Raw genomic sequence first — 27,920 nt, forward strand, 5'->3', positions numbered from 1 at the left:
GTAAACAATGTTCGACTTGGGCTCTAAACCTAGGTTTATCGATAAATTAAGCGTTGGTACCGATAAAAAATTAATTATTACAATTTGTACACTGTTACATACCCGTCATAGACGCTGTACTGTGTCCAGCTTCATGTTCCGCTAAACATTGTATATAAACTCGATAAACAACTTCCCTAGCTTGACTACGAATATTTTTCTTCTTCTTCCTAATTTCAAACAAGCGTAAATAGTTGTTTTTATCTAGATTATCCTAATAATTAATAAGTAAATTGAAAAAACAGCCAACCGCCAACTGCCATAAACAATTGTTATGACTTTTATTTTTCTTTTCCAATGGTGCCAGGCTCCTGAAAATTTTAGTTCCTCAAACATTAATTTCATGAATTAATAGTTTCACTGTAGTAGATATCTCTAGCGAGAGGAGAGGACCATGAGAAATGCGAGTACCTACCTACCTACTTTATGGCTCGATGAGCGAACACGTTTATAAAATCTGTTATTCTGAGCATCAGGGTCTCATTATTTTAATCTGTGGTCTGAAGAAAAAAGTTTTTTTGTTAAACGAAATTTTACTCTGTGTTTTTGTGCAGTGCATAATATTTTTAGATGTAGAAAAGTGTCGTCTTTTCGTTTAAATTAAAATCTAATTTTTATCTAAGCACACAGAAGGTAAAGTATTACTTTTTGTTAATAAATATTCATTAGAATATACTACAAGTTGGTAATTAATGTAACTCGTTTGTAGGTTAGAGTAGTGCAAGTAATATGCAGAACAACCCCCAGGAGCTTTCATGGCAGGCTATTCAGGCTATTGTCGGGGTTAAACTTCCTTCGAATGTGCTGCGATTTGACGACATCGGATTTCACTTAGTCAAAAACTCTTATTCGAGTGCAGAGGAATCCGATTCTGACGTCGAAATAATAGAAAATGACTGGGAGTCCGACAATAACGTATCCTCGAAGCCCGAGCACTCGGACAATGAAAAGAACACATCGCCGGAACGAGCGCAGAGCGAGTCCCCAGTTCTACATCTCGTAGAGCCAGACAACAACAACTCAGGGAAGGACTCATTAGACTATAGAGAAAACTTAGATAAAAATGATACCAAAGATATATCAGACCAAATTCAAAATGAAGATGCTGATAGTTCCAATGGGAATGTGATGTCTATTGAGAACTACCTGGAAGTGACCCTGTCTACCGACTCTGAGGCTAGTCATACTTGTAGCCAGTGCAACCAAATATTCCCAAGTGAGCAGACCCTTCTGGTTCACCACTGTAGTGCCAAGCCAGCTGAGGAAAAAAAGTACCCATGCCACGTGTGTGCCGAGAAGTTCCCCAGCTACTGGGAGCTCCGGAAGCACATAAACAGTCACTTCCCAGGTATGTCAGACTCAAAGTCCAGTTTCTGCCACCTCTGTCAGAAGGACTATACAAAAACAGGGTTCATGAATCACCTCCGCAAACACACTGGGGAGAGGCCGTTTGTCTGCGAGCTCTGCCACAAGGCATTCTCCCAGTCCAGCTCCCTGTCCATACACATGAAGTTTCATTTAAATGTCCGCAAACATTGCTGCACCGTGTGTGAGAAGAAATTTGTGACAAAAAGTGAGCTCTCTCGTCATATGACAGTGCACACCAAGCAGAAGTCCTACTACTGCGGAGTCTGTGAAAAGGCCTTCACCCGCTCAGACAATATGAAAAAACATGAGAAAACTCATGGTTGAAACCCACATGCAGATTTGTGTTAAGGCATCAATCAAGCCTGACTGTTTTACATCTTATAAATATTGCTTACACTTATTTTTTGATGCTTAACACAATAGTTTAATTTCGGATTCTCTAATTGCCAAAAATTTAGTCATAGTCTTTTAATTTCCTTTGTTTATGACATTTTTGATTGCATTGTTTGATACCAAAATTATTAAATCTAGTTATTAATTTAGTCATTATCTTTTGTGTGTTCATGTGCGAGTTCAATCAGTCATGGTGTTTTGCTGTAGTTGCTTTGAGTTAGTTTAAGGGTTTTATGTATAATTTGATGCATGCTTGGGAAATACTTTAAATAGGAAAATGCCTTTACAGGTGCTTTATGATAAGGTTTCACATATCTCATCCAATGTTGCCTTTTTAGATATGATAGTGATATATTTAACACATGTGAATATAGGTCACATTGTTTTTGTCCAAAGACAGATAAATAAAACTGGTTTTTATACAACATACTGTAGCTATTTACAATGTAAATGTAATGTCACAAAAATCTAAGCTTTTGGAAGCTTTGATTATCATATATATTTTTGTATAATATTTAATATACTACCACCTAGTATGCCAAAATTATTAACTTATTAGAGTTTTATATACTTGTACCAAAGCAATAATAAGTAAAAGTGTCTAAATATCATAGTGCCAAATACTTTCCTATTTGTATTTTCAAATGAATTATTTAATCATATTTACAACATGGTGTTATTATGAAAGTCTCAATTCTCTTGTCACTAAAGAAATCATTAATGATGTTTACACATTGTAATTTATGAAGTAATAATTAGTTTTTAGTCCTAATTGAACAAATAAGAATTGTTGTTAGTTAATACTTAAATATAATCAATCAATCAGTGATAATGACAATAATATCATCACAAAATACTCCTACATAAACAATGTAGGACACTATTTTTATTTAAAAAAAATGTAACTAAAATTCAGCTATGCTGTTTAATAACTCCTTGCCTAATAGATAAGTAATGTAAGTAAGTTTTCATTTTCTATACCTAGTGGTATGCCTACTCTCCCAAAGATATTTTCATATTTAATATTGGCTATGAAACCAAAGCAATGTATTTTCTATTATGTGCCACTTTTAAACGATTTTCATTTAGTCAATACCTAAGATTTTTAAAGCTCTAGTTTTTAGTTTTAGTCTAATTGTAATATTTTAATATATTTATTCATGTATTTAATAAAATCTGCATGACTTGTTTTAAGTTGTAAAAGAGACAAAAAGAAAATGTTAAACACAATATACAAGACTGACAATAATAATCACAAAAGATATTAAGAATTGCACAAATCGACCTATTTATTAAAAGCCAAATTTTCGTAGAATTATCAAAAGTGCACCTTGTTAAAACTCATGACAATTAGAAAATAAGAGCCGTTTTTTAACAACTTTAAGCTGTTTTGTGAAAGATGTAACGTGTCAATTTTATATTAAAGAGTTGTTTGTTTAAAGGAAATCTTTCATTTTATATCTAAAAGGTTCGTTTTGCCTTTGTTCTAGGTAGCGCTAGAGATGTCTGCCCGGTTACGTAATCTTAATCCGTATGAGTTACACAAGTACCTTGTTAACGTTTATACTCTGAACGCAAAAGGCACTACCAGCCATTTGCAAAGAGACACTTCCAGGGACCGAACAGACCTCGACGTAATCAGAGAGAACCACAAATTCCTATGGGAAGAGGATGAAGTGGCAGACACCTGGGAAAAGCAGTTAGCGAAAAAATATCACGATAAGTTATTCAAAGAATACTGTATTTGCGATTTGAGCAGATACAAGGAAAACAAAGTAAGTTATCCTGAAGTTATCATAACAAACATTTGATAAGTAACTATATTTTCTTTTAAACAAAAGGTTAATGTAGGTTTAACTTCACATAGTTATTTTGATTATCATCCTACTTATGCGAGTTTATATAAAGGCGATAGTCGCACATCGAAGTCTTCAGTCTAACGGTTAATAACCTATTTACATTACAAATGCAGCCGTCCAAAGGCAACGCGGTCGGTAATTTATGTGTTTAATGTTCCCATGGAGCGTTACTATGAATCTTTCCCCTCGAAAGTTTCGAATTAAAGGCTGACCTAGGGAGCGCGATCCCCTTTGAACCGTAAGTTTTTTGTGAGCCGAGGCTGCGTAGTCCCTTTGTGTGCGATACTGGGGAGTGCAACAATGGCCGTAATGCCTTTCTGTAGGCTAAATATAGCGTGGCGGTTGCACACCCACATCGACAGTCGCGCACATCTGCCAGCCAGTGATCACTGCAGAGACGTCCCCTCGCCTCTCGATGCCTACTCACACGTGCTATATTATACAGAACCCTCCAGGCACGCAAATAGCGGCTGGTATGGCGCCCGGATGCTTTGAATTGCATGAGGCATGAGTCTGGCAGCTGTTGTTGTGCCACACCCGTTTGTAAGGCAGCTATTTATAAAAGCCTACCTATATCGCGCGTTCGTTTGATTTCCTGCCTCCATTTTGATGCTATAAAGAGGTCAAGTGTCGTCATGCAACGGTTAGAGCTCGGTAGGTAGTGGGATGTATAAGTTCCTATATGTAAGTAAGTAGGCACCCAGTAGATAAGGTAGTTATATACTTATACAACAACCTAATAGTCTGCAGACATATTTTATCAATCAAGCCTTCAAGCATCGATAAACGATGTGGGTACGGGACACGGGTACAATAGATTCTGATAATGAAATTCAAAAAGATGCAAACAAAAGGCTTTGAATTTGAACGCTTACTTAATTAACAGAACTGAATGTTTTTGTTTTTCGCATTAGCAATCTAATCACTAATGCAACAGGCAGACAAAGTACAAAGTCGAGAGAACTCTAGGCATGCATGGCACCAAATTAATCCTTCGGGTTATTTTTAGTTAAAAATCTTGGCACCGATACAGATAGAGCCGTTAAATTAAGGTTGCCGTTCGGTCACTTTGTACCTGTCTACCTACTTATGTACATATTTATCTATTAGGTTGGTTGGCAGTGATGGCTGCCGGCCAGTTTGTAGAAGTTTCATCACTACAATATAAAAGCACGGAATGTTCAGTCCAGTTCAGACCCAAATGATCACAGTTCCTGTTTATACAGGCCTAACTATTAGAGTACAGTAGTAGTAGTACCTACCAGTGGCGGCTGCACCTTAAGTGCGCCCGTGCAACGCACTACCATTTAAAAACCTTCTAAATATGTACCTTCCTTCTTCCTATACCATACTAGACTAGGTAGGTACTAGGTACGTCTAAAGAAAGCTTCACAAAAATACCAATATAACAACCGTAATACCTACCCTAAACAGAAATTACATAAATCATTCGAACGTTACGAGTTAAATTAAATCGAGCTGGCCTATTTTGATTTCTACTGCGAAAGAATTAGATCTTATTTTTGCTTGAACAAAAACGGCCTCGTGCGCTCGGATTGTCGCACGGGGCGAGCTCCTACAAGTAGTATGAAACAGGATGGAAATCGCCCGGCGCGTGAGACGGAAGATGCTCAGTACAAACTGTATGCAGTTCTAGGATAAATTCGTGCGCCGCACGCGACCGGAAATTGCCGAAATCATACGAATGACGCCACGGGAGGCGCGGGCGGCGGCCTTGACCGGTGGCGTGACCTACGACTACGAACGATGCACTTGTCCTGTCATTGTCGCAGTTTCACCTTTCGCGCGCGATACGTAATTAATTTGTTACTCTAATTACTTATACTTATAAACTAAGAAAGTAGTAAATATTTCGTGAGTGTGTATGTGTGTGTGTGAGTGAAAATGAGTGCAAAATACAATAATATATGGACTTCATAAAAAGCAATAGGACATTTCAAAATAGACTGGACATTAAATCTGCTGGGCCGCCTCGGCCTTTTCTCATCTTAAAACAGGAGTGCAAAACAAAAAATAAAACTTATACCTGAATTTTCAAAAGTGAAATGTACAATAAAAAGAAATGGTTATGTGGATGTGAGAGACTAAATGTTTGTAGTAATTTGTTTTCGTTTCGGCGGAGAAGCAATTTCGCGTCAAAAAAGGAACGCAGAATGGATTTAAAATATAGATAAGGTAAAATATACTTATAATTTTTTTACTTCTAATTGTAATAGGTAATCTATTTTTCTTCCAAAATTTACTGAACTCATAAAGTGCACCACCGGGTATCTGAGGCACCAGCCGCCACTGGTACCTACGTAATATGATGTAGGTTCTAATTATTCCAACCTCGTCTAGGCGCTACTACAGCTAGGTACCTACATATAGGTAAGTATATCTGAATGGTTGTATCTTCGCATTTAATATTGCGCAGTTATATGGCAACTGAAACGTATCATGTACGAGATAAGAAAGGCACACATTCAATCGTTCCGCTTGATGCGTCGTGGTCCGAGTCTCTCTCTTGGAGGTTGGCCGTTTTTTTAACAACTTTTTTCCGCACAGGTGGCGCTGCGGTGGCGTGTGGAAAAAGAGGTCGTACTTGGTAAAGGCCAATTTCTCTGCGGCAACAAGCCATGCATGAACAACGACGGTCTTAAATCATGGGAAGTCAACTTCGCATACTTGGAAGATAATGAAAAGAAGAACGCTCTTGTTAAAATACGTAAGATAAAGTTTTGTTTTATCAAAATTCAGTAGGCAGCATAGGAATAGGTCTATTTCGGCAAGTCTACGGGGTCAAAGGCAGCTGTTAGGCTGTTTTTAACAGCATGCGGATTTCATTACGCACGCGGTATGGCATTTTCCCGTGTCTCAATGAATACTTTCTAGTATGAATGCGTGCTGGTCAAACAGCCTTATGTACTATATGTAAGTACAGAAGTAGGTATAGTTACTTCACTTCCGATTTATAGCCGATACAGACAGATACAGTTAGTCTATGCTCCTATAGGTAGGTACTTTATATCAGAGGCTCACGCAAGTGCCTATGTACCTACAATCTTCAGATAGGTACAGCCTGGGCAATAAAATAGTTAACCTTTTATTGATAAGATAACGGAGGTATTTTTTATCACTTTATCCTTAAATATTGCTTATCAATCAGAGTACCTTCCTATTTGATAAAAAAAGCTTATCTCAAAACAGGTTTGTGTCCAGAATGTTCCGAGAAACTTAACTACAAATCAAAGAAACGAGAAATCAAGCGGATTAAGAAAAATAGGAAGAATAAGAAAAGAAGCAAGGATAAATCTAGCCATGACAGCGAGATGCCAGACGAAACTGAAGATATTGAAGTGGAACCCTCCACATCAGAAGTAGAACATACCGCTAATGAAGTTGAAGGGAACAATGAGAGTAATGAACAGTCAGATTCGCTCTGGAAAAAAGGTAATATTGCATGACTATACTTATTGGAGCATTTTGCAACTTCATTATAAGTCCCAAGTCCCAATCCAACCAAGCCACGTGCTTTTAACAGAACTATGTTTCACCTGATAGGTCACGAAGCGTAAGCAAGCGTCGCAGTTTTTGAATGAATGTACTCATTTAAAAACTGCGATGCTAACATACGCTTCTCGCTTCGTACATTAAAAATATTATACAGAATGTTACAAAAATTGTAATCTTAACTATAATCTACAGTAAATAAGTGACCCATATTCAGTGAGTACCTTTCCAATTATTATTTGATAAGTGTACTACCCAAAATTGTTTTGGAAATTAACAAAAATGGTTTGCTATATTTCTAATTTCTATTCTTACAGGCGTTCAAGAAATAGAAGAGAAGTCTCGAGAAGAAGAATTTGAAGAATACTTGGAGGACTTGCTGCTTTAATGTATATTCAATTAATATTTACAAATAAAAGAGACATATTTAGAGTAATCATTTATTGAATCAGTTTATTGCGTTATATGTCTAGATTTTCCGTGGTTACGTAAAAAAGTGGAATTACCTCTAATGGTATAAAAAGTAACATTCAGTATTATACACAACAATATGCACAATGCTTATAATCTACATGCATTTAACTTCTAAACATACCTACTTTAAACTCAACGTTAACACAAATATAATTAATCTCAATAATATCCTATAGCTTAACGAATTAAATTATAATAAAATCTTAACAAAATAATAAATGGTGTAACAGAAAATAAAATTGACAAGTTCACATCACATATGGAAATGCCTAAAGCTATTTATAATCACACACACACATCTGATGTTCATTTCATAATACGCCACTTGTGATTTTAAGAAATGAATAACATTATAAATAGTGTAAATAAGTTTTCATTCGATTCAGACATATAATACAATAAAATTACATGTTATAATATCTATTTGACCAAATTCATTGTTACATTAATTGCTCTTCAGGTCCTCGAAATGTTAATAATAAACAAAACAATATTATATGAAAGAGAAGTAATTGATCAAGACATTCTAAATTATTAGATTATTTAAAACAGTAAGCCAGATGCTATGTTGAAAATAGAGACATTTTATTATATCTATTACCGTTATGGCACATAACTAGTTTTTTTTTATTAGTAGCTTGCAAACCTTTTAATTTTATACTAGCGTAACTAGCTCTAGCATTATTGAAATGAACGTTCATATTAAATATAAGCCCAGTAAACTTTCAAACCAATTGCACGGAATTGATCATAAGACAAGTGTAGAGATCGGAAACATTTCAATTACGAACATTTATGCGGTAGATTATTGTGTTACGAAGTTTTCAATGGTATTGCCGCCGTATACGAAATTTATTGAGCTTATTCAGCAAAAGGTACGTACGTATACCTGCCAAAACGTTTAAAACAACAAACAATATTCTTTACTAACATTTGATTGTATACCTACTCAACAACAATTCATTAGGTATTCATTATTGACTTACTATTCAAACAACATTGTAAAGTCCCAACAACCAACAGCCATCTACCGGCTAGCAGTCGTACTATCACAAACGCGAATGAGCGAATCTTTACATCCAACATTACCTCTACAACTAGTAGTGTGAGTTTGAATATTTTACGCAGACGATTTAGATTAAAAACATACGAACTAGATAAGGCAGACGAAAACCTTTGCGTATAAACCTTACATACAAACCAGCGCCTCTAGCGGTGACTATGATGAAACAAATGACAGAAGAAATCGCCTCCAACTCCGTTCGCGTAAAATACCAAAACTCACACTCCATTCACAGATGCCACATACACAATCTCGTCGCAGGTACGTTGTTTACTTGACGAGTGTGTTCTTGACTTGTTCCTCCTCGTCGGAGCAGTCTTCGTCGTGCGTGTGGGTGAGCTGTCTCGGGGTCTCTGGACGGGTGTGCGGCACTGATGCCGTCGCCTGGTGGATTTAGTTGTATTAGAGGCGAGGAATGGCATAGATTCTTAAGGCGTGTAGATAAAGAAACAATATTAAAATGGTGGATAGACTCATGTTATCTAACCCAGTCGTATGATATTCTCTAGCGCTGTCTCCAGTTGACTACCACTCATGGCACATTCGCAATTTTAAAATTGTTTCTTTATTTGTACGCTTTATAGATGTTACTATTACTATGCTAAGTGTGACAAACATTACATTATGCATTCTCATTAAGGTACTCGCAAACATAAATAATTCGTCACTACGCGCCAGGACATGAACTTCTCAAATTAGAGGGCGAAACCTTATCTTTTACTCCATCGTCAACTAATGCATGCATTTACCTTAATAGCTGGTTCCACGACGAGATGGCTGGCGGCCTTCTCCTCCACATCTTCGGTGATGGACACCACGCTCAGCCCGCGCTGCGCGCTCGGGTGACGGGACCTGAGGAAATAGAGGTTGGTCATTTGTGGAAGAATATAATTATGTATAATGTTTTTAAACAAATAACTTAAGGTTTTTACAGCACTAAATCGACAACAATGAGGTGTCTCCAATAACGGTCATTTTTCTACTATCATTATACCATGGTATATATCTAAGTATATGTAGAGGTATAGAAAGCTGCCTTAGCGCGACCGTTAGCTGTGCTTGTTAATTATTTTATATCGAAATTAACGGGTGGTAATACAGGCGCCACCTAGCGGACAGCAGATACGATACTATACCTATAGATCGATCGCTTACTTAACGGCGCATTTAGGGCTACGCACGATGTTGCGTGGCGTAACCAACTTTTGCTAAGCGTTGTGTTGTCAAACATTGTCCTTATTTCCATGTATTTATCACTATTTCAGTTACCTGTCGATGGTGGGCGCGTCCACCCCCACAGTGGCGCCACCTAGGGACTTATAGATACGATACTGTACCTATAGATCCATCGCTTGCCTCACGGCGCATTTATGGCGTCCCGGATCAATACAAACGCACGCTTAGCGTTCTTTTATTTCCAAGCTTCCATATAATAAGTATTATAGTAACCTGTCGATGGTGGGCGTGTCCACGGTGAACCTCTGCTCGTGCGCCACAGTAGACTCGTGCGGCATCAGCATGGCGGGCGCGCGGAACATGTAGCAGAACGGGTAGTACATCAGGTTCAGGAACGAAGCGGCGTAGAGGTCCGCGTACCTTACCACCTGGGGGTTATAGTTAGAGGGCGTTTAGTTTTGTGTTGAGTATGGACGTAAGATGTATCGCTGATTGAACAGAGATTTTACATCCTGTAAAAGTGTAGAGGAGCAAAGTTTGGGACAATCTTAGACAGGTAGTGGCTAGATGAGAGTCCAAGGAGAGTTGAGGGTCCAGCAGTGGACTATTAAGATGATGAGAGCGGTTATTATAAATTACACAGGCCACAGTAATAAGGTGAAATAAGTACCAGCACTATTCTATATAGACATGGCTAATCTTACGATGTTTTTGTTTCAATCACAGAGAGGCTACGTTACCGCTATCACAAAACACTACAGTAGGTCACTCTCGGCTCCGAAAATCGTTCCTTTAATTCTCATTACGATCAAATATCTGGCCTACATAACATACCTAAAAGTAATGATATTTTGTCACACAAATCGCTATTTACCTGTGAAGAGAAGAAAGTCTGTCTAGACCCGGATCTGAACAGAGACCCTAACATGCCGTAAGCTAGGTCCATCTTGTGCGTGACGTCACGGATGGCCCCGCGCAGCGCAGATATGTCCGGCTTCTCTTTAGTACTGGAGTCTAGGTCCCTGGGAAGAGGAGAGGAATTTGTTAGACTTTGGGGTTTGCATGAGATTGAAAATTGGGTTACTTGTTTGATAGGGTTTAGGTTAGGGTAATAGACAGGGTTTGATTTGGCTTAAAATTGGATGACAGGGGATTATGAGGAACGTCCTCAAGACACCGATTCTCTTCGACTTGATGAATGACATGGTGTGTTTTGGCCATTATTACCGAAATTATTGTTTTTTTTTCGATTATGGGAGCATTTGGCAGTGGCATGCTTGCCCCAATATACAAACGAGAGGCATAGCGCGCACCTTTGGTATCGCGCAATTTTAAAACACTCCATCCTTTTAGGTCCCCTTAAAAATGCGCACTGGTCGCAAGTCGCAACATAATTACTTCTCTAATTTTATAGAGCGTGGGACACTCACTTGTACATATCCCCCAGCTGTATATCCAAGGCTTGCAGCTGCGCGAACAGCTGGCACTTGTCGGTCCACACGTGCAGCTCCTGGACTAGTTCTGGAACGATCAGGAAAGTTCTCCAGCCGCCGATCTTCTTCGACTTGAGGATGTCCCCGAATATGTGGTCCCCGATGTAGAGGACGTCTTTGCCTTTCGCGCAGATCAGTTCGGTGAATACGTCACACGAACCTGGGAAGATAGAAGAAAGGTTGGTATGTTAAATTATTGTTGCATTAACTGATTGGCACTAAAGGCCCAATTTGGGGTCGCATGCCGATTTCAGATGTCACCACAATATTGTTTCAGTATTTTTGGAGGGTATAGCGTAGCGTAGGATGCATTCCCTGGTGACAAACAAAATTTCACTCGTTTCGTGTATATTACGATCACATAGATAGATAGATAGAATACGCTTTATTTGCATACCAACAAAGAATCATATGAATAACAAATTAATTAGGGTACAAAAGGCGGTCTTATCACTAAAAGTGATCTCTGCCAGACAACCTTTGGATGGAAGGAATAAGACACACGATTGGCTGTAGTGTACATGTTAAAAGGAAATGTAGATATTATCTCTGTGTATCATATTTTCTCGAAATGTTTTGAGTGAATTAGTTTGATTGTTATAAAATTTTGTGTCATAAACAGCCGTACATGGCATGTTATGGCTGGATGAGGACGACAAAGGAAAAATAATCAAATGTGGCGCTTCTTTTGAGAGGGCTGTATTCAGGAGTGGACTATTATTGGGATATTATGATATGAACATAAATCATGATGTAAATTCTAAAAATATACAATCATTTTGTTATAATCTTGGTACAATCAAATCAGTCAATGTCAGAATCCAGCGATAAAAATTTGTGACATTATCAAAACGTGAAATTATTGACAATATCAAGATAAAAAGTGATTTAAGAAAGGAAGTATACCTACGATGAGTTTGATCAATAGATAAGATATTTTTTGTGTCTGATTAAATCGACGGTGTCTTTTCTCTTCTAGTTATATGCCAATCCATTAGATATTTGTAGGTAACTTTAATTACTTAATGCAATTATTAAAGGAGTTAATTTTTCATAAACGAAGTTGATTTGTTTAATTAGGACAAATGATAAATAATAACATAATTAAGAAAAACAGTTAAAGGTTCCATTCATAACAAATTCGGTAATTAGATATACATTAGCAATTCCGAAATATAGTATTAGTAGTATTCATTAGTGAAAGATAACTAAATGAATAACGTTGGTAAGTCAAACAAACCATTTAAAAATAGTAACTTTCCAGCGAGGAAACTTAGGGTCAACAGTGTGGTATGATGTGATTATTTATAATTAGATTTACAAAAAGCTAGTCAACAACCCTTACCTCACCACATCTTTTAAAACATTAAGTAAACGGCGTCATTAAGCTAGTCCCTTTCCGTTTAGGAGTAATTTAGCGCTATGTCACTGAAACTTTTTCATTGCTCACGAGGGTAAAAGACTCACCTCCCGAGTACACCTTCCCCTCGTGCAGCGGCCCCACGTAATGCCCCATCTTGAGCGCGCCCGTGTAGGTGTCCACCTGCCGCAGCGTGGTGCCCTCGCCGAAGAACAGCGGCTTCTTGGCGTCGACTACTATGAAGTCGAAGTACGTCTTCCAGTTCCGGTGTGGCTCTGAGGGCTGGAAGAGAGGTCAAATATGGCTTAAATTGGTGATACTGAAGGGAGATGCATTAAATCCAAATCTGTAGAATGCAAATGCATTCTACCGTCGATCCATTTAACAGATTACATTTAATTTTACTTTTAATAAAAATAAAAGGTTTCACCCGAAAATATATGCTGGATTACGCATAAGGATGCAAAAAAATTACATTGACTTAGGAGCGTAGTGTATCTTCTATAATGTCCAGTTATATATGGCGCTGACACTTGACCACTAAACCTAATCTACTCTTGCCTTGATCATCATCGACCACAAGAGCATAATTATAATTTGTACCAAACAAAAAATTAATAAACTAACCTGCGCCCCATGCGGGAAATCAAACAGATAATCCATAACGCTGTTTGTAAACATGTAATCGCTGTTCGTCAACAGAAACAATTTGGCGCCGCTCTCTCGGATCCTGGACAGGAACATTGGTAAACGTTCGTCCTTCTTCAAGTAGAGGTCCAGGTTCTCTATGGTCTTCTTCTTGAGGTCTCCGTGGATGTGGACGTAGTCAACTGCTGAACGCACGTCTTGGAATATGGAACGGAACGACATGGCTAAGTCACCGCATCGCACGCCGGTTTTCTCCCTGGAAATGTGTATTTAGGTGGAGTTAGATTGGTTTTATTAGCAGGGTTGTCAGAGTATTTTCCCGCGAGATTCAAAGGGGTTACCCGTGGGAATTCCGGGGTAAAAATGCCTAAATATTTATCCAGGGTGTCAGCTGCATAAACACACACCCAAGTCAATAAGAGGTAAGAGGACCTACGTTTTGGTATACTCGTATTTCCAAAACTGATATTTTCGGATTTTACCTCAAGTGCGATAATGCCTTTGACAAAAGTTGATCAATGAAATATATAAGTAGTTGTTATTATTGTTACAGAACACACAACGAAATTAAACATACATTTTGAACGAAAAATAATATATTGACCAAACAATAACAGTGAATTATTTGATAAGGTTAAATGACGCAACGATTGTAATATTCCCGTCAACTTCACAACTGATAAGAACTTTTGTGCCCAATGTCTTGAAAGCACATAAATAACACTATTTTATCAATAATTGCTTATGATTTTTTTGAGGATTCTTCACTTTCTATGGTTGTTTTGACAAACTTGGAGGCAGACGATGTTATAAATTGCGAAGGTACTACAAGACCAACCTAAGAGCTGGCCTAGGCTTTGTCACCGTGGTGAAAGGATTAGCCAGTCAGATAAGCTGCCATTCACTGACTGGCCAGAGTGCGAAAAACTCATACTAAAGGCACTGAGTAAACTTTTTTTCCTATCTTAAGAACTGCTTACCTTGTGTATTGTGGCGAGTTGGTGAAGAAGTCTATCAGGCACGCTATCAGGTACGTCTCGGGCAGGTTGAACAGAGTATTCAGCACGTACACTCTAGACTCGTCTAACGTTAGGAATTTGTTTGGATACAATTCGTATACTTGTGAGCTGAAATAAGATAGAAAATGTTTATTTATTCATCTTTAATTTAATCATTTTAAAAGTTCTGCTTAAGTTATTACACATTTTATTTTCAGGTATACTTTAGGTCAGCTTTAGTTTCCGTAAATAATGGTTAGTACTTATTTAGGGACAAAATTGAAACATTTAAACAAATAAAATAATACTCACTGCTTCAAAAATTCGAATCCATGAACACAGACTAGAATATTACCATAGGCGTCTACTTTTAATAGGTTTCCGTAGAGAGTGTCGAACCAGAGACCTCTGAAAGAAAACAAAAAAAAAATCAGCTTAAACACAAATGCTCCAGGGTTACATGATACCGGTTACGTTAGCAAGGTCGTAAAAACATACATCGAAGTGTAGGTACGTGAAAGGTCTATGCCAGTGCTAGACTTGTAATGTATACGCTTATGTAGGTAAATAACATAGCGGCGGCAGCGCTTATGTATATGTATGTATGACGCACGTGAATATTTAAAATGATGCACTTATTGTAAGGTTTTTTGATTCATACAATAGAAGACTATTAACGTTGTTTATTAGCTTAGACAAATCTTGCTAATGTATGAGATATAATCGTTACGGATCACAGACTCAAATAATTAAAATAACACCTCTTTTTTGAGTTTTAAGGTTCAATGGCATTCGACTGACGCCATTTTATAAGTAAGTCCAAACAAGTCGATTAAATCTAATGCACATTGGGTTTACAACTCATTTTCCATGTTATAACCCTATTTCATTAAAATTGAAAAAATAATATACAGGTTTTCTTATTTAATCCATACTTATCTAATGAAGACGAGCTTTTTATTTCTAAAAACGAAAATTTTAAAGTGTGAAATATCCAAAAATCTGTTATAATTATCTGTTTACTAGCGCGCATTCAGTTTACGATTTGTTCATTCACATACATTATCAACTTCATTCACGTTGTATAACGTAACAATAAACATAAACTTAATATTATTTATATTTTTACCTGACTGGAAATGAAGGGTCATATTCGAATTCCAATATTTCCTTTGGATAACCTTTGTGTACTAATCTTTCTTTGGTTAAATTGAAGCCGAGGTTTTCATACTGTGGCGATTTGTACTCTGTAACAAAACAAATCCATGTTTAAGTGCAAACCAACCACGAACAGGCAAGAGGAGCGTGGGACGCCCTCCGGCCCGGTTGGACCAAGGACAGATTGACTGGATGAGGAGGGCTTAGGACAGAGTGGTGTGGCGCTCCTTGTGAATAGGCCATGTCTATCAGTGAACGAATACGGGTTGATAATGATTAACAAAACAAACACATTAGCACTATTAACAAGATGTGTTATGTTAATGTATTTATAATGTCATCATTATCATCATCAGCGCATCATGCTGGCCGCATGCTGTCGTCGTGAATCATTTATATCACAAATTTTCACTGTAACAATTTTTACTGTTGAGTTTCCCCTATGACCGCTGCTTCAAGTTTTTTTATATGCTTTAGTTAGACTATTTTTGTCTATAAAATATCAACATACCTGCGAGAGTGTAGTCCATATCAAACCCGTAAAACTTGACATTTTCTAAATGTAGAGATCTGTTCACGAAGATTCTGTAACAATAGAAATAAATATTAGCATCCAATATAAAATAGAAATAAAAGTAAGTATAAGAAAATTCCACTAATTTAAAAATAACTTCTAGTATGTTCCGATTTAGCTCGTCACATAAAGCATCCTGTTTATAAATACATAGATTAGGTAAACATTCTTAGGAAATACGAAAACGCTATCGCAACTCCCACGAATTCTGCTAATCGCTTTTTATAGATGCTTTATATTCGTACTGAATAACTAGTAAACAAGATATTTTGATAAACAAATACGCACGTATTGCCTGTAAAGCTTCACGAATGTACTCTAGACTTCATTAATATTACATGAACTTTCTCCCAAATACCTACATATTTTGTACACAACCATAAAATAGGCCATATTCAGTTCGCTGGGCACGTCAACACGTAACTACGTATTACGTAGCACGCCATTTTGTCGCCTACTCCCACGTACAGTCGGATTAATTCCATAAATAGCAACAGTAGGTGAGAATTTACGGATATTGCAGGGCTATCAATATGTCGAAACTTTACGGGGAAGGCAGCCATCACTCTATCACCGGGAAATTGGATTCACGGGTGCCGATATCACGCGATACATGAAAATGTATTTCTTGATCACAATAATGGAAGGAAACGATTTTTAAGTAGTTGGCTACTTAAACTGCCTGCCTGCTATCTCAGCATGAGTCCATCTATCTCGATAATCACTCTCGTCTGTACTCTGCCTGGGGGGGTCACTCTTTAAATCTTCGAACGACCGAACGAGAATCGCCACGCAATCTGCACCCTTTATACAATGAGATATAGTCCCTACTACCTACCTAGGTACCAAGTAACGATGCAATTCGGATTCGAATTATATTTCTTATCAGTGGCAAAACTTGTCGCCTTTTCAGTATTTCTGTATCAACCCTGAGTCACATAATGATGTTTTGGGAGTTAAGGGGTCTACCCTGGACCAATAACGATACAGTAAATATCATGGAGCAGGGTGGAGGGTTATGTTGTATGTAGGTACGATTAATACAACGAGATAGAGTCCTGGTTAGCGCAGCAGCGACCCGTAACTTCGTTTTAGTAAACTAGACTTAGCCCCACAGCGATCCTGGACGCTCGGTACGAGATGAAATTATTAAGAAAATGTTCCAGCCCCTTCACCTAGGGACCTCATTACTAACAATAGTGCGGGTACACCGTATTATTTATACGTCTCATTATACATAGAGAACACGGTCCCCATTCCTACAGAAGATAGTCATGGTAGCGTCTCTATATAACAATAATTTTGCTCCAATTACATGATTGCGTACTAGCATTATACGATTGAGCGATTTATACAGTGATAAATAAACTGGATGAGCTAACAGGCGTTACTCACGCGATCCAAGTTTACAACCACAGATAACAGGGCACGTCACTGGCCAAGTCACGATAGCATCAGCACTACGCTTATATGGGGTTTCAGACTTGGTGATACAAACTATCCATATAACCAAACCTATCATTATTTTTCGTTTTTTTTAATATCAGATACATACAATGTCTTTGAACGCAGAAAATTATTATCCTGGTTTCAGCGTTGAATAGGTAAGGAAAGAATCAATATAAAATAATGTGGTAAATCGATTTTGTCGTTTAATTTCCTCTTTTCATAATACTAAATCGCTATCGATTTGCGGTCACTTGTAATGGTAATCTCCAGAATGGGTCAAAAGCATTATACTTGTTAGGTAAATATTGCCACTCAGCTTTCTACAGCTTTCCTGTAACGAGAGTCGAGACATGGTAATAACTCCTACAATGGGGCAGCGAGTCTGCGACTGGACAATTTATGAATTTATGCCACAATCCTTCCTTGTACCGGTGTATTTAAATTCAAATATAGACATGTTTATGACCTCGTGGGTAGACGTATTTATGAAGAAGTGGTATGATTTATTCATGATTTTGATTATGATAGCTTGACGAATACCTATGCTCGCATGATTGATAGCCGGACTAGAAGGTGATATCATCTTTTTTAACTGGCTGTGTGCACTAATTATTAACCGCTATGTTACATAATGCTGCGTGCGGCCATATTATCTCATTTTCCTGCTATCGCTATTGATTTAAATCTGATAACACCTGGCAGATACATTGCGGATTAATAAATGGAAATCGCAATGAATGACAGATTCTGTCAGATTTCATTCGATAGCAAAAACAGCTATGTCCGAAAAAAATCAACAACGCTCATAATTTTATATATCATCACAAAAATTATAAGTGTTGTTGAATTTTTTCGGACATAGCCCATTAAAGCCTTATTTGACCTCGAAAGTTTGCATGTGAAGCTGCGTACACACCGGGCCACCGAACGCCCAACGAACGCCAACGGTTGCAGGGCAGATTGCAGAAACGAAGGCCAACGAAAAACGTTCGTTGGCGTTCATTATGGGCCGGTCTGTACGTGGCTTTAGAGACATGGTGAGGTATTACACATCCAACGAATTTTTTGCTCACAACTCAACTCACAGAACGATTACTTATGTAACGCCTGTTGCTAGGGATGACTAGATCCTGCATATATTTATTTCCGTAACGACAAAGTTAGTAAATAACGTATATAAATATGTAAAAGACTTATACAGAAGTACAAAAAACGCAAGTAGGTATAGTTGACTGAAAATCATGATGACATTGACTTTGAATTCACGAGGTCAAAGACTGCAATTAGCTGTTTGATCTCATGAAATCAGCTCTCAGAAGTGCAACGTGCGTACTGAAACGACACAGCACCTGCATGGCCAAATTTAAACAGACGGCGCCAGTGTCACCAGGCGCATTAATATTCCGTCATGTTGTCAAATACAGAACGAGTGGCGGGATTCCAGCAGTGGTGCCAACTTAGCCGACGTAAATGTGACCTCCAGTCCAGGCGCTCCAGCTGGTATTAATAAACTCAGTGCAACGATCTTGAAATCGTGTATCAAAATCTTTCTGGAGAACTCGGCTTGTAAAATTATTTGATTCGGACGATTTTGATATTATTTTTAAGAAGGAGAAGAGTCGATCATGGGTTAACGCGCCCGCTTATCAATAAATATGTTTTATGTTGAAATAGTGTGGTTTGTTATGTAAATAAGTCGCTTGTTATTATACATAAATCAAACTTAAGTAGGTCTAAACAAAAATTAGTCAAAGTCAAGAGAATCCTCCTACAGGGAGTGGATTACAATGGGCCGGCAATGTGAATAGGGAATAGGTACGAATAAAGGTGATAGGAATATCTAGACGCAAACGAAATGAGTGAGCCGGCTACAGCAACTAACAAAAGCCATAAAATGAAATAATGAAATTGCGCAAAATGTTCTCCAAAAATTCCATCGCATATTAGAACCAAAAAAATCCTACCTAAATAAAGTGCTAATTGATTTCGCTAACGCAAACGATTTATTAAATAATAGGCATCCGTGAGCCGAACTTTGACAAGGACAATGAAGGAGTTAGTTCACTTACTCATTAGGTGCAGCCGTGTATCTGTCCCCTTTGTGGTACGACGAGCCATTGACACAGTTATCATCAAACACATCCGCTGTTCCGTTTGCCATGACGCTTTCTATCCTCATGTCAGTCCGCTCAACACCAAGTCACAAACCAGTCTAAAGCCTAATACCCACTTGGAATAGCTGAGCTACTTGGTCTACCCACGCCTGGTAAGGCAATCGATTCTCGGTAGCGGGTCTCGGTTTAATCACAACACTAATAACACTATACGAGCACACAATATCACTCTGGAGACGGCTGAAAGTGGATACGCAGGAAGCATTTGAGTTGATATCCTTGACAGTAACAATGTTAACAATAGCGTCTCTAGATTCGGTGAGTGACCACCGTTTAGGAATTCAAGAGCATTACCGTCCATTTACGTCCGTATAAGACTTACGAAAGCGTGAAAGAAGCCGACTTTGACTCTAATTTGGGATGTTAACGGTTTCATAAATAGGCAATTGACACTAAAGTTAATTTACTTGGACTACTTTACGTATAAGGTGAAGCATACATTGACGACCATAAGAAAAGTTTCTTTGTGAAAGTCGCTAAACTGTTTCATAACCATAACCCACAACCCACAACACAGGCGGGATTCGTATGCGGTAAATCGAGTATAAACCCGTGCCCTTATAAGCTTTTCGGAAGTGATAAAGTAGGCGACTAGTAGGTAGGTACTCTATCTAGCAATTATTTTACGTAAAGCTTACAGTAGGTGAGTTTCCCATTTTATGAAAGGTTTATATTATAATCTATGGAGGTTAAGTTACACCAAAGTTAATCCATCTTGAATGGTACAATTATCCTGACTATGTTGGCTGACAAAGAACTCGGAGATATCAGGGTAGGCAGAAGTGCATTTCTGCATCCACTTTCCACCGGTATTTATGTTGCACCAACATTGCATTAGCATCCGTCCTATCTGCCTTTTAATTCCTACAGCTAGCTATATTATACTACACTAGCATCATCCGTACCAACCGGTCTATATCTACTCCTACAGCTACATGACATCCCGGTCCGTAGGGGACTTGCCCCCAGGCCTCGACTGCAGGGCGCATGGGGGCACCCTTGCCAGGAAGCCCGCCAATCGATACGACACGCAGACTTTCTCGGCCCGCGAATCATTACCTGCCCTGTGCAGTTTACCGTGATTGTTTGATGCTCATTTGTTTATGATATTGTTAGCCGCGATTCTTTGATGTTTATTTGTTTAAAAGTACTTTTACTTGTTTTGTTCTCGTGTTATTTATACCTAACTGGAATTGTAATTTAATTTGGTAGTGAAAAGTTGGTAGGAATATTTTGTTTGTTATCTTTTGCGGATGTCGTTTGCGGATTAGATGATTAACAAATGAATGAATCTCATTGTGAATCAGTATTTTATTGCTCGCATACCTACATCTACATATCAATGCAAATACCTAAAGTCAGTCAACTCGAACAGCAATTACTTTGAAAACAAAGAAATTGTTGAATTTGCCACACAGCTGAGTCATTCAAATGTACGTATTTACTGAAACGCATGAATAAAACTCATTGTGTCTGAAATAAAAACATAATCCACAACGCATTCACTGTTCTCCCAGTGGCTTGTAGTTGTAAACAACTTGTTTGCATTATTAAAAGGTATTTATTTAGGTACGGCTACATGACAAAAAACGTATGGTATAATAACATGTAAAATAATAAGGCTTTTTTTTCCTTTAAACTTCTACTACTTGAAACGTGATACGGTAAGCCCATTAAAAGTAGAAAATGAACTTAAAAGTTGTTGTAATTGAAGCTATAGAACTTTTCCAATTAAAAATACTTGGCAAAGACGTAGTTAGCTAACTTTTGTTGACTTTTCCAACTTGAGCCATACCAAAACAAAGGCCAATCGATACAAACAACCCACTGAAATTGAAAGAGTTTACGTAAACACGCAAAAAATCTCTTCTAACTTTGTTACTGTCAAGGATTTAAATCAACACAGCCACTTTCTAATATACATCAAACTACACAAACCCCCGGCCTTGTCACCTGTGTTACAGAACACACTTTTCACTGTCACGGCTATCACTTAATCACTGATCACGATAAGGTACTTATAATATCGTGTGTGTATGGTAGGTAAATATTAGCGCGGCTATACAATACGGTTGTATCGGCGGTTGGGCGAACACTAACTGGCTGTTGATATGATATGTTGGATCGCGCCTCCCCGCTTACTTCCTTGAACAGCTGATGCGACGGCTAAAGCACGTAGCACGGTCAACAGCCTTCCATGTTTAAGTACGTTGTACGGCACTTCAAATATCGAACGCAAGGATTAGCGCTCTTGTGAATGAAAGGCCATGCTTATGTGAAAGAGATGCGTATTTTTAACCGACTTTAAAAAAGGAGGAGGTTTTCAATTCGTTTGTCTGTAAGTATGTTTTTTGTTAGGGTTCCGTAGCCAAAATGGCAAAAACGGAACCCTTATAGTTTCGTCATGTCCGTCTGTCCGTCTGTCCGTCTGTCCGTCTGTCACAGCCGATTTACTCGGAAACTATAAGTACTACAGTGATGAAATTTGATGGGAATATGTGTTGTATGAACCGCTACAAAAATATGACACTAAATAGTAAAAAAAAGAATTGGGGGTGGGGCCCCCCATACATGTAACTGAGGGATGAAATTTTTTTTTTCGATGTACATACCCGTGTGGGGTATCAATGGAAAGGTCTTTTAAAATAATATAAAGTTTTCTAAAAAACATTTTTCTTAAAGTGAACGGTTTTTGAGATATCAGCTCTCAAAGTCGTAAAAAGTATGTCCCCCCCCCCTCTATTTTTATAACTACGGGGTATAAAATTCTAAAAAAAATAGAGGTGATGCATGCTAATTAACTCTTTCAACGATTTTTGGTTTGATCAAAGTATCTCTTATAGTTTTTGAGATAGGTTGATTTAACTGTAATTTTGGTTAAGTTATTGTGCTTACTACGGAACCCTTTGTGCGCGAGCCCCACTCGCACTTGGCCGGTTTTTTTAGAGAGAACTTGGGATATAATAATATGTAGAGCGAATCTCTTATCAATGTTGAACAAATATGTAAAATTAGTTCATCTATTTCAATAAATATGGTTATAGTTAAAAATACTATTTTTCAATAATCGCTATGAAACTTGGTTAATGGTTACCATAATTAGATCATCACTCTAACTAAACATGAGTTAGAAATAGTTAGAATGTTACAAACTTTTTGGAAAATTTCCGGAGAATCGGTTGTCGTGGTGACTACTGTAATCAGGAGTTGGGATCCGACATAGAGCTTAATATTATCAGACGTGTCATTGTAATATATCTGATAAGGTTAAGCTGCCACTGGTCGGTGTGCCAGATTAAAATCTGCATAAGCATTATACAAATAAATGCTCTGCCTGTACTTTGCCTATAAAAATTTGGGAATCTATACCAAGGCGTTGACTTAAGAGACACTGAAACAAAAGTGGACCTGTCGCCAAACGTAACCGAAGTTCCACTTCCGCCATTCATAGTAACAAAACAGTTTCAGAATAGCATAACAACTACACCCATTTTTTATGAATAACCTATCTATGTATCTTACCTGTGGTTAATTGGTCACTCTTGTTTATGGTCTTCATTAACAAAGCCAGTTAAAGTTTAATAAAAGCTTAAAATAAAATTTCCTAAACCTAAGGCTTATCGAATTCGTCTAACTTACGTATTGAACAAAGCATTCTGCCTCATTCAAGTCAACGCTCTAATCTCTAAACAGCCTGCCAATGACAAGCATCGAGTGGAAACTGAACTATTGAACCGTGAACGAATCTCAGATAGATTCACTTCCATTTAGCTACTCCCATTTAGTGCCATTCCCTTGATTATGAGGTGTATGTATGCAGCCTCTCCGAGTGACCTATTAACTCTACCTTACATGCATGTCCGGCGCACCCTGGGAATTCAGCGAATAACGCTTATTTGACTAGATAATCGTTTCATGACAATCCTGTGTTGTCACCTACGGAAGAGAGAGAAGTCCTACAGTATCACTAGATCATTAGTCCCTTTTAGATCGTGTTTAAAAATGGCATAGCCTTAATACAATACAATTATCAATGGCTATAAACTTCCTAGCTTGGGGTGGGATGGCCTTGTGTGAGATGTGCTCACATATTATTATTAATGCTGCAGTCCACGAGATCCGGCCGCTGAAAACATAACAATTAGCTTTGGACACCCGCTGGCATAATTAGCGAGTTCATTTTGAACGAGCACGATCGCTCCGCATTATGTTACAGCAGCTCAACTGTTTTTGTCAATTGTCAACCGATCACTATCATTCTTGGCTAGCTATTTGACAAACATGTAGCTTTAAATCTTTAAATACATTTCAATAGACATTCACGTTATAAAGAATATGCATAGAAAGTCTGGCGAGCTTCGCGGCACGTTTGGATATTATTTTCCGATATCTGATAAGTGTAACATAGGACCAAAGCTTTTCGGAGGTCAGGGTCGACTGAACATACAACACATGCGATAACTATAACCTTGCCTAGTTTTTTGCGATAGACTAGCTAAACTAACGTATATATATCTAAGGACCGGAACACATTCTATGTATTTATTTTACAGTTAGCTGTTAGCGCGATACATCTTTTTTCCCTGGGAAATCCGGGAAAAAAGTATGTCAATTCGGGGTATCAGCTTCCTACGTACCAACTTTCATCAAAATCTATTCAGTGGTTTTACGTGAAAGAGTAATAAATATACTCACAAACTTTCATGTTTAATATTAGTAATAGTATACTTTAGTTACTTACTTTTCACATTGTACTTTAGATACTTAATGCAGCCCCGTAGTAATTTAGTGAGTTCTACCTGCTATAGGGTAATCAAACTCACGGAGATCATTTTGGCAACTCTATCTATACTCTACATTACACTCCTCGCTACACATGTTATGGAAAATACCGCAAATCTATTTCCTACATGACGCAGAGTGCAGAAGGCGTGTTTTAATTTAGAATCCCAGGTGGGATGGAGTATTCTCAGAGATGCCATACGATATTTTCCGTGCAACTAATCGCTCATAAATCTTGACCCCGTTTTCTGTAAGATTACATACAAATGTAAACGTAAACTTATGGGAGTAGCAAATTTTTACTAATGTTATTTTGAAACCATGACTGTAAACGATAGCTAAAAACAAAGTAGCTGTAACTATGCGCGACCACAAAAATCCACCTATAGAAACAAGATAATAACGATAAGCGAGCCCGATAACAACGACCTTAGGGTTCACCGCAACCTGTTTCAGACTGACATACCTGTGCTCTAGGGCCCTCTTGTCCAACCAGGTGCTGTGCATGGTGCAGGAGAGTGACTCAGCAAAACTGTCGAGCTCAATCTCACTGCGATCGCTCCTCGACAGTGGCTTGTTGACGCCAGCGATGCTCTTGTCGGGTATCACTACGGCTTCGTCGCCAGATATAAACGTAACCACCGGCTTTTTTCTAGACGAAGAGTTGGCGCGTGCGCGGATCACCCCCGGATCCACGTCAGGCGTCAGTGGGTAGGCACTCTCGTACGGCATGTTAGTAGAATTCGATTAGGAGTATTAAGACCTCGCGCGCAAGTTTCAGCGTCAAGACTAAATGTGTGCGGTGTTGTGGTCTTACAAATCGGTTAGCCAATGACGCTTTGACCCCGCGAGCGATAACTTTTGACACGGTCGTCGCCGTATTGTTCGTCCGATAAACACGCAATATCTACAATATTTTCAGAACGGTCAAAACAATATCAACTGGTATTTTGTTAATCTTTTATCTCTTTAGTATTAGTAATGTCGCGCCAATCGAATTTAAGTCCCTCCGCTGTTAGGTAGGTACCTATTGGGACTTTTTGACATAACTTAGGGGGATTTGAGGTCAGGCGATCGATGAACTACTCAAAAAAAAAAACATATATGTGGACACATAAAAAAACATAGACAAATTGAGTACCTCTCCTTCTCCTCTTTTTTTCGAATTCAGTAGTAGATGTCGGTAAAGTTTGTGAATGTTTGTATGGGGTAATCTAAACAACTATTTACCATGTGTCTGGTTTTCTGGTATCTTTAAACTAGATAGAGATGAGTTTGATTACCAAACATAGTAGGTATACTTAAATATGTACCCATACTTTGTTGATTATAAAATTTATCTCTTGTGTGGAGTGCCTCACGTTTTGTAAACACATGATTTTGATTATAACACCTAACTAAAAAAATATTATACTTACAAATAAGTATTTTTGAATTTGAAATACTTGATTATTTTTTATTTAAATTATAAAGGCATTTGGATACTGTCCCAAATGTGTATTTGAAAAAAGTTAGTTTTTTTTTCAATCTTACTACTTTTATATAGCTTTAGTTGACTTACTACATATTCAGTTATTGGATCTACATAGTTGGGGAAAGCCCGTTAAGTAACCTGATATTCCAGAACATAGCAAGTTCCAAGTGTAAGATCCTACTATGACTGATTAGTAAATAAATAATAGAATAGAATAGGGTTAATGCATGTGTAGGTGAACACCATAAATATTATGTAAGTAGGTATAGTATTGTTGGAAACTTACCTGTGTTCCGCTCTACGGTAATATTTCTTAGACTGGATATTCAAATTGTCATTGGTCCTGGGTAGATCTACAATTGACGCCATTTCCTTCCCACCAATTATTGGGATGCTCTTGTAACAGGCAACACTTGCAAAGTAATATCTATAATTTAATTTGTGCCTTAGAGTACACACTGAGCGCTTAAACATATAACAGCTTGTCTCTTCTCAGTGTTAATCTGAAACAAATTTGTTTATATCAATGCTAGAGCTACTTAGGTACTTAGTTCTTAAATTAAAGACTAAGTATATTGTTTTTAGAAAAAAATATCCATAAAAAATTGTAAGTATAATTAAATTTGGTATTACAGGGGTTGCATAATGAATGCATGTCTGCAGATTCTAGTGCTATGATGTTATCTTAGGTTTGTTTAGCGAAAATACCTTATCAGCATATTTATAGTTTTATTTGCTGCTGAGGTCAGTTTCTGTTGATACTGCTTGATATGGATATTTGCTAGCCACTTAGTTAATTATTTAGTTAATTTTGGTGATCATAATCAAAACTCAGATATGAGATGACTTTCACAGGTGACTTTTCATTCATATGTGATTCATATTAGGTATTATAGAGGCAAGGCAAGAGTTACAGATTAAAGAGCAACATTATAAACAATTTGGGGAAGTAAGCTTGTAGGTATGGCAGCTCAATTATGTATAAATGCTAAACATACAAAATTACACAAGTAAACAAATTTAATAGCATTTCCTAATTTTATTGTTTGTAGGTAGGTATAATGTTTGTAGTAATGTATTGAGAAGATGACCCACTAAGCGAGGATTCTAGATAAACAAGGAGGTACTTTGCTCCCAAAAAATACTACAATCGGGATTTTATTATCTAAACAAAAGGTAAGTAACTAATGTAGAAGTGTACCTAGATGGCAAATTATAAACTTCCTACCAATAATCGTAAATATAAACTTACTTAAAACTTCTTGTCGTGTGTCATAGAACGAAAATATTTAAATTTTCTTGCTTTCACGTAGCTTGATTCACGTAGGAACAATAATTGTAATTTTCTGAAATGTAATGAATGAAATGAAAACCCACTGCACAGAGTAGGTAATATAGTAGTAAGAGACCGGACTTCCTTAGAATAAAAACACAAAGTTTGGATAATGAATCATTACCAACCTGAGTCACTTAAACCAGTTAGTGCTGCCAACATTACAAACACAAAATAGTGATGTACCAAAATAGTGATGTACCAAAATAGCGATGTACCTAGGTATTATTTCATATCGATAATCGACGCCTCTTGTAATGGTTGACGTAGGTATACACTACAAGAAATCGTTACGATCATTCTGCATAGTTCGAACGGTATCGATAACTCGTAGCATGTATGTTATAAAACTGTACATTAACATATTTACAACGAATTATCGGTGCTCTTAGAACTGTGTAGTCTGGCCGTAACGATTTCTCTTTTTGTATATGGCTAAAGCTAGTCAGTTTTTAAATGGTTTTCTTTTTGTTTAACTACTATGCAGTACCTATACGACTTGTTTTAGTATGTATGTCATCAATCCCCTTATAAATTAGAAGTTAATCAAAAAGTAAAACAGTTTTTGATCAGGAAAAGATTTGATATAAAC

At 37.6% G+C, this 27,920-nt stretch overlaps 2 protein-coding genes across 9 annotated transcripts; one reads left to right on the forward strand and one right to left on the reverse strand.

Moving 5' to 3' along the window:
- The first annotated feature begins 541 nt into the window (after window positions 1-541).
- On the forward strand, window positions 542-7,611 carry LOC105392541 (protein FRA10AC1 homolog). 3 transcript variants are annotated; one of them, XM_011564178.3, is made up of 5 exons: window positions 542-672; window positions 3,291-3,575; window positions 6,228-6,387; window positions 6,870-7,112; window positions 7,490-7,611. In XM_011564178.3, exons 2-5 carry the CDS (start codon window positions 3,303-3,305, stop codon window positions 7,558-7,560), a joined length of 747 nt encoding a protein of 248 aa, XP_011562480.3. In that variant the 5' UTR covers window positions 542-672; window positions 3,291-3,302; the 3' UTR covers window positions 7,561-7,611. The 3 variants fall into 3 exon arrangements, with proteins under 3 accessions (XP_011562480.3, XP_011562479.3, XP_037969684.2); XM_038113756.2 differs by having other exon boundaries at window positions 583-672; window positions 3,295-3,575; XM_011564177.3 differs by lacking the exons at window positions 3,291-3,575; window positions 6,228-6,387; window positions 6,870-7,112; window positions 7,490-7,611 and adding an exon at window positions 749-3,241 and having other exon boundaries at window positions 555-672.
- On the reverse strand, window positions 7,599-27,374 carry LOC105392539 (cytosolic purine 5'-nucleotidase). 6 transcript variants are annotated; one of them, XM_038113745.2, is made up of 12 exons: window positions 24,988-25,331; window positions 16,054-16,127; window positions 15,514-15,631; window positions 14,697-14,792; window positions 14,367-14,513; window positions 13,366-13,642; window positions 12,846-13,020; window positions 11,316-11,538; window positions 10,760-10,907; window positions 10,159-10,313; window positions 9,459-9,561; window positions 7,599-9,093 (listed from the first exon to the last, which is right to left on the reverse strand). In XM_038113745.2, the coding sequence occupies exons 1-12, from the start codon at window positions 25,251-25,253 to the stop codon at window positions 8,980-8,982; spliced, it is 1,896 nt and encodes a 631-aa protein (XP_037969673.2). In that variant the 5' UTR covers window positions 25,254-25,331; the 3' UTR covers window positions 7,599-8,979. The 6 variants fall into 6 exon arrangements, with proteins under 6 accessions (XP_037969673.2, XP_048485357.1, XP_048485361.1 ...); XM_048629400.1 differs by lacking the exons at window positions 7,599-9,093; window positions 24,988-25,331 and adding exons at window positions 26,282-26,498; window positions 27,248-27,374 and having other exon boundaries at window positions 9,436-9,561; XM_048629404.1 differs by lacking the exons at window positions 7,599-9,093; window positions 24,988-25,331 and adding exons at window positions 19,635-19,919; window positions 21,711-21,855 and having other exon boundaries at window positions 9,436-9,561.
- Window positions 27,375-27,920: the final 546 nt, after the last annotated feature.

This window comes from Plutella xylostella, chromosome 23 (genome assembly GCF_932276165.1).
Source record: "Plutella xylostella chromosome 23, ilPluXylo3.1, whole genome shotgun sequence".
NCBI lineage: Eukaryota > Metazoa > Arthropoda > Insecta > Lepidoptera > Plutellidae > Plutella > Plutella xylostella.

Coding starts and splice junctions, on each gene's coding strand:
- LOC105392539 (XM_038113745.2), bottom strand. CDS start 25,253: ATGCCGTACGAGAGTGCCTACCCACTGACGCCTGACGTGGATCCGGGG. Junction 14,514..14,696: donor GGATTCGAATTTTTGAAGCA/GTGAGTATTATT, acceptor ATCTTATTTCAG/CTCACAAGTATACGAATTGT. Junction 9,562..10,158: donor GACACGCCCACCATCGACAG/GTTACTATAATA, acceptor CTATTTCCTCAG/GTCCCGTCACCCGAGCGCGC.
- LOC105392541 (XM_011564177.3), top strand. CDS start 769: ATGCAGAACAACCCCCAGGAGCTTTCATGGCAGGCTATTCAGGCTATT.